Source organism: Festucalex cinctus, chromosome 15 (assembly GCF_051991245.1).
Source record: "Festucalex cinctus isolate MCC-2025b chromosome 15, RoL_Fcin_1.0, whole genome shotgun sequence".
In the NCBI taxonomy this organism is placed as follows: domain Eukaryota; kingdom Metazoa; phylum Chordata; class Actinopteri; order Syngnathiformes; family Syngnathidae; genus Festucalex; species Festucalex cinctus.
Genome location: NC_135425.1, coordinates 15,987,125 through 15,993,870, shown reverse-complemented (window position 1 = coordinate 15,993,870; position 6,746 = coordinate 15,987,125). Strand labels below are relative to the sequence as shown.

At 38.8% G+C, this 6,746-nt stretch overlaps 1 protein-coding gene across 4 annotated transcripts in view; it reads right to left on the bottom strand.

Moving 5' to 3' along the window:
- Window positions 1-2,237: 2,237 nt before the first annotated feature.
- LOC144002256 (poly [ADP-ribose] polymerase tankyrase-1) overlaps window positions 2,238-6,746 on the bottom strand; it is a 60,176-nt gene continuing 55,667 nt past the window's right edge. For 3 of the 4 annotated variants that reach the window (XM_077497313.1, XM_077497314.1, XM_077497315.1), the window contains 6 exons: window positions 6,588-6,685; window positions 5,552-5,626; window positions 5,332-5,437; window positions 5,074-5,260; window positions 4,825-4,981; window positions 2,238-3,290 (listed from right to left, as the gene is read on the bottom strand). In XM_077497313.1, the coding sequence (XP_077353439.1) occupies window positions 3,204-3,290; window positions 4,825-4,981; window positions 5,074-5,260; window positions 5,332-5,437; window positions 5,552-5,626; window positions 6,588-6,685 (710 nt within the window). In that variant the 3' untranslated portion in view covers window positions 2,238-3,203. The remainder of the gene's footprint in view (window positions 3,291-4,824; window positions 4,982-5,073; window positions 5,261-5,331; window positions 5,438-5,551; window positions 5,627-6,587; window positions 6,686-6,746) is intronic. The other variant, XR_013278698.1, reaches the window with a different exon arrangement.

Here is a 6,746-nt window from a genome sequence, read left to right as displayed (position 1 = left end):
ACATTTGATAGTGTGCCTGCAATTGGCTAGCAACCAGTTTAGGGTGTACCCCGCCCCGTGATAAAACAATAAGCGTGCCGTTATAAGACGCGCACAATTACAGCCGCCAAGGAAATATAATTACAAAAAAAAAATGTTGAGAATCCGTGTGGGTGGTCAAGTCGTGGTGAAAGTTTAACCAAGAAGCAACTGAGATACGATGCAATACTGCCCTCCTGTGGACAACTGGAGTAACTACAATCAGGGTGGGAATATGATTGACTTGTTCGTGAGCTGTTAAAATATAAAACAATCGTTGGATTCGTCTTTGGGTAGATTACATAGGTGACTACCAGGATGTGGATGTGGGAATTGAAAGTAATACCAATACAAATAAACAAATAAAAGAAAGTATCTAATGGTGTTAATGGCTGGTGGGAAGGGTGAAGGTTGGGGGTGCCCCTGAGCAAACCAGCGCTCCATTTCGAATTACAAGAAGCGTACACATCTATTTCTCGATGTCTTCCAATGTTGTTCTGCAGCAGACGCTGAGGAACATGGCGAAACTACGCCTCTATTGGCTAGAATGGGAAACCCTAAGTTTCTCTGCTGTTGCTGTCATTGATGTTTATTTTTTTTTTTAATTCTGTTTTGTATTGCTTTCCATCACAAGAGTACGTTTATAACAATGTTTATTTTATACATGTTCGGGGGAGAAAAAAAAAATCATCCACATTCTATAGATTTGGTTTCATAACACAAAACTACTTACGTGTACTGTTTATTGTGCCCTCCAGTGGACACCTTGCAAATTACAACCACCCAGCACAACGCGACGCGAACAGCACGTCGTTTTGAGCGCTCGTTTAGTATCCTTGATATCTAGTTAGGGTCAGTGACGTAGAGCATTTATTTGTTGACTAGCAAGATAATTCAGTATAACGACTGTGTCTTATAAATGTTATATAGTAAAGGGGGGGGGGATAAATACAAAATAAACGAGTGAAATGTACTAAGCATTTGGAGGACTTGACTTGCAATACAAAACCAACACAGACTTAGTGGAGTCCTTTTATTCCACTTTTTTTCTGTACAACATGTATAGACAGCAGTGATGTACAACCAGTTGTACAACATGAAGTAAAACAAACACAACCCAGTGAGGAAATCACCAAATTTTTCATCAATCTTTTTCTTTCTATGAAACAGTTCAAAACAGAAGAATGCTCCAAATTATTTACAAGAAGGCCGGCTGACCCTCCAGGCATACTGGCTATATTTATGTATAGCCAACCGAGTCAAGCTAGCCGCCACAACGGTTGTGCATAAGCTGCTAATGCAATGCATCGCAAAGGTCAACTTCAAAATAAGAGTGAAACAAGCAATACTGTACATGGATATGAATGCCTTACATAACTTTTATTTTGAAGTTAGCCCTCAGAAGCAATCATTGTGGTGGCTGATGACTGAATTGACGCTGACCTGACAAATTCACAAATATGGTGACAGACTCGAACTTGGGTCACAATATGAACTTTCCGGTCCTCATGCGCAGCGGCACAGAGAAAAGAGAGGCTAAAAATTCAGAGTCAATTTTTGAAGTCATGGGAGGAAAATGTTCCACTGTAACCGTCATTTCCTTGCTCTAAGAGTCTGAAGTATTAAAAAAAACAAAACAAAACAAAAAAAAAACACTAAATTGTATTTCCAAATGTCATACAGAATATATGCATTTATTTCATCACTCATTTGTGTAACCGGGTTCAAATTTCTGACAACGGCCATTTTAAACTCACTGAAGTTAACAAACGTGGCACCTTGCTCGAACATGCAAACTAATCAGTCACATTTGCACAATTTAAAAAAAAAAATATATATATATATATATAGATAGATAGATAGAAGGGTGTGTAAAAAAAAAAAGAAGAGAAAGTTCTGGTGCACAGCATGAAAAATGCCAAAAAAACAAAAACAAAAAAACAAACAAAAAAAAAAAAGCATCAACATGAGGCACAAATATGTTAGATTTTTGTTTTAGCTGCCAAGTTCACAGGAATTGTTTTGTTGTTTTGAATGTTTAGTATTTTATCTGCTTGCGTGTCACTGGATTTTGGACTTTTACCATATGTGGACCAATGTGTTGCAACAGTGTTATGAAATGATAGACATTCATTCCAAATCCTTGATTTCCTGGTTAAAATCAATGTACTTGTACATCTTGAGCGACTCTCATTTTACCCCCCCCCCCCCCCCCCCCCCCCCCCCAACACTCATACTGCTAGTATGACTTTAAGCTGGTATCAAGGATATCTAATACATGCTCTTTCCATAGACAAGTAGAAATAATCTGGTGACAATCACCATACAGTACTCGAGCGTGAGGAATTTGAAGTTTGCTAGCTTTGAAATGTGCCATGAGGAAGTACTTGTAAACACCAACATAGACCGACTGACCTCACAACTGACAAGAATGAAATGTGAAGTTTTTTTTTTTTTTTTTTGTAACAGTCACAATCTCATTGGGCAAAACTTCAGAGCCCATGTGGACATTTAAAAGATGCCACAAGATGGCGCCAAAGCTCTGACTAGTAATAGTGCTTTATCTTCTGTGAAAAATGACTGTTGGCTTACTGTCTGTATTATACTGCCCCCATGTGGACAAGGCGCACATAGGAGGGAGCGGCACAAGATAAATTGAAATGAAGTTTAAAAAAAATGGGGCAAAGAATTCTTTATGTTTATGTAAATATGTCATTAAAATATGTTTTAAAAGTACAATATTATAGATGACTATTGTTTTTTCATTAAAATAAAATTTTGTGGGTCGTTTTTTTTTTTTGTGAGTCTGGATGAGTTACACACATAGACGTCTATTGATCCCCATATCTGCTTAGAAAGTCAGGTCAAAGGTGAGTGGCAGGTCAGCAGCAGCAGTGCATGATGGTCCTCGTGTTTGTTTTGCTTTCAGGTGGTCCCTTGCGATGTGGTCCGTCATTCATCTGAAGACGTTTGATTCATGTAACAGAAAAAAAAAACAAGCTTCCTCGCTCTGCACAGTAACAAACTAAAAACAAAATGGCCACTTTGGACTCAGCCCTTTGGACAATGTCGCCTCGCGTCGCTGATGCCCGTCTGTGTGATCCGCCACACTTACTTGGGCTCAGGGGCGTCCGTTACGGGAGGCATCTCGACCTTGAAATCTTGGCTGTGACGCAAAGCGTCCGTTAGGACTTCTGCTCGGCCGGGGCGGCGGGCGCGGCCACGCTTTCGGGTTTGACAATCTGGTATGTGATCAAGTACTCGGGGTAAGCCTGACAAAAAACAAAACAAAACAAAAAACAGTATTAGCTTGAAACAACGAACGCAGGACAATAATGAGACATGCTGTCATAGAGAGAACATTTTATTCAACTTTATACGGCTGGATTGGACGATATTTAGCATTTTATGCAAACCGGTGGTCGGCTGTCAATATTTTAATTTGCCCATTTGATCAATGACGTCATTGATCAGCTTTTAAATATTACATGTTGTAATTCATGTATATCAACATTTTTTTTATTAGGTCAACTATAACATAAATGTCTTTTTTTTTTTTTATATAGATATATTTCTCCAGCTTTTAATCATCAAACCAATGATATATATCGGTGATTTACTGTAATGAATTGTACAGTTTATTGAAGCACCAAATTGTTCAACCAAAACATTTTTCTTTGAATGAAAGTCAACTAGCTTATTGCTAACATATAATGGGAAAAGCCATAGAGGGACCTAACATAAATTAGCACTGATGTTATGACATTCATAAGCCTTTCTATGTAGACCGACATAAATCTGATAATATTTACTGTTAAGATCATCTTCTGGACAATTTTAAACTGAACAAGCTCTCTAAGCGATTGACCAATTTTATTAAAAAAATATATATATGAAATTTGGGAATCAATTAGTTTTCGATTAACTGATTATTTGTTGCACCTCTACTTCTAATATATATCATCATTATTTAATATTTTCAGCTGCACAGTATATAATTTGAATAACTCAATTGGATTAAAGAGATATTTCACTTATTTAGCCCAATATAGCAATAAAGTTAATATTTTGTCTATAAATAATTTGAGACTTTCATTATTTTTCATGTACAATTAGTACCTTTAAAAACACATTTTGCAATTTGCTGTCGCCTGAAAGTGACATCACAAGGGCTCAGGTAACCAATCAGAGCTCACCTGTTTTCTAGGTTTGGTCATGTGACAGTCACAAGCTGAGCTGTGATTGGTTACCTGAGCCCCTGTGATGTCATTTTCAGCCGACAGCAAGTTGCAAAATGTGTTTTTAAAGGTACTAATTGTACGTGAAAAATAATGACAATATAAAATTTATTATAAGCAAAATATTAATGTTTGACTGCCAAAAATAGCTAAATAAGTAAAGTATCCCCTTAATAAAAATATGGAGAATCTGAAGTTTAATCATGCCACTGTTTTTGATTTTAGGTACATTTTTATTATTTATTATTTTTTTTTTTATGTTTTAGGTATCAGTATTGAACAAAACTAGCCTGGACTGGTCACCAGCCAATCAAATGACACATATTGAAGAAAAATGAACCTAAAGGAAAACAGGCAAGTGAACCGCGACATCACTACATCAACTCTGCATATTCTTATTAAAAATGCAAAATACAAAAATAAAACAAAAGTGTTATCATGCATATTTGCAGTTTTTTTTATAGCCCTGTTGAATGTAACATCCAAATATGCATTGTATTTCGATTTTTCCCATTATTACATTTTTACAATTTCTTATATTTATGCTGTTTGCAAATTGAAGCCACACCTGCTCTCCTCTGTAGATGACGTATTCGGCGTAGGCCAGGCCGTTGACACTCGGGCGCCCAATGACGGAGTGATGTCCGGGGGGCGCGTGGGCCATCTTCATGGCGCTAAACTGAAGGAAGGACTTACCCAGCGTCACTCTGCAGAACAACATCTGCCTGAAAAGCAACACGCAGGCCAAATGCAGCATTTGTTCACACGTAGGAAAAGTACGTCGCGCGTCGGAGGACATCGGAGGAGATTTACGTACCTGTGGCAAACGTAGCACGATCGGTCCTTGTGGGTGGGGCAACCCGTGCCTCCGCCTATCCCATAAACGTACTGGTTGCTTTTGGAGGAGTTCTCGGCGAAGTAGATGCCGGCGCCGAACATGCCGCCGATGTAGGCGTGGCGTTCGTCGAAGCCTTTGTGGATGATGGCGTTGATGAAGGGAGAACCTGGCGGGGGGGGGGACGAAACGTGTGAGGTGACGGACCTCGGGTTGTCGAATAATCCCACAAGCAGTTACCATGAAAAAGCATGCGCTCGTTGTGGTGGTTGTGGTTTTCATCAACAATCTCCTTCTGTCTGTGCGAGTATCTCTCCCGTAACTTCTTGTTCACCACCTTCTGAATCTGCACACGAAGAAGGACCAAAAAAAAAAAAAAAAAAAAAAAGTCGCTTTATTGAATGGACCCTCACTTTGAAGTTTGCGGTCGGCTAATGAAGCCCCGTTTTTGAGGCGTCACCTTGATGATGTTGTACTGGCTGAAGACGCCGCCGGCGTTGCCGCCGTCTCGGTGCTCTCTGATGGTGCTCTGCAACTGAGGACACAAGAAGAAAAGATTTTTACATATAAAAAGGAGGATGACAAAAAAAAAAACATGGTAATGAAATGCAAAAGCTTTTCTTTGTGTCTGCGCAGCTTTGTGTTGCCCTTCAGAGACTGACTGAAATGTCATTTGCATTCCTAATTCAAAAGAACACAAGAGGTTGACGATTTCCTTTCAAAAGACTGACAATTGACTGTGCTGGTGTTAATTAATAAAACCAAAAATCTTTTACGCACCTACATGAATGCAAAGCAAAAAAACAAAAAAACAAAAACCCCCAAAAGTATTGTATTGTATTGAGGCAATGTGTACAACAGAAGCTAATTGTTAGCCTACTTCCTACTGCTATTATTACACTTTCTTCTTTGTATAATCCAGCAATCTGGATGGCACGATGCTGCCCCTCACAGGTCAGTTTTCGTACTACGGGGGACTGCTGCTTTAACAGAGAATACTCACAATGTGTAAAGGATGTCCAATACCACCTTTTATTTATTTATTTATATATTTATTTATTTATTTTTAAAGACATATCTATATAACCCAATATATAATTTTCCTTATATTTGCATAAAATGTATGGAAATTTCTATTCTTTTATTTTCTAGTTCCTGAACGGCCACAAGGGGGCAGCTGATACCAGCCCAACACCGGGTTGCCCATCCCTATTAAAATGTATTTCTATTTCAACGTCAAATGAAGTGCAGTACCTTTCCTAAAACACTGACTTGCAAAAGAATATTAAGGTTTCATTTACATGTGAATGTGCTCATTAGTGTTAAAATTGTTCACACTGATATCTGCTGTCTGCTTCTATTACTGCTTTCACTGACAGTTACTTGACAGCTACACCAATTTGAAGTGTCATCAGCTGCTTGAAACAACGTGTGATTCACAGGGCAAATGTAATTATTGGAAGTTGAGCTGCATTTGCATGTGTCCGTGTGCTTACTTCTTCCTCCACCGATTGGAACTCCTTGTCGTCTGGGGCCAGGTCGATAAGCACAGTTCCCTGGCTGGAGCAGTGGAACGTCAGGTACGGGTTGGCACCTGCCAACACACAATAGGGCTCACAGTAATGACATAGTAAGGTAGTATTTTGTGTTTTGGA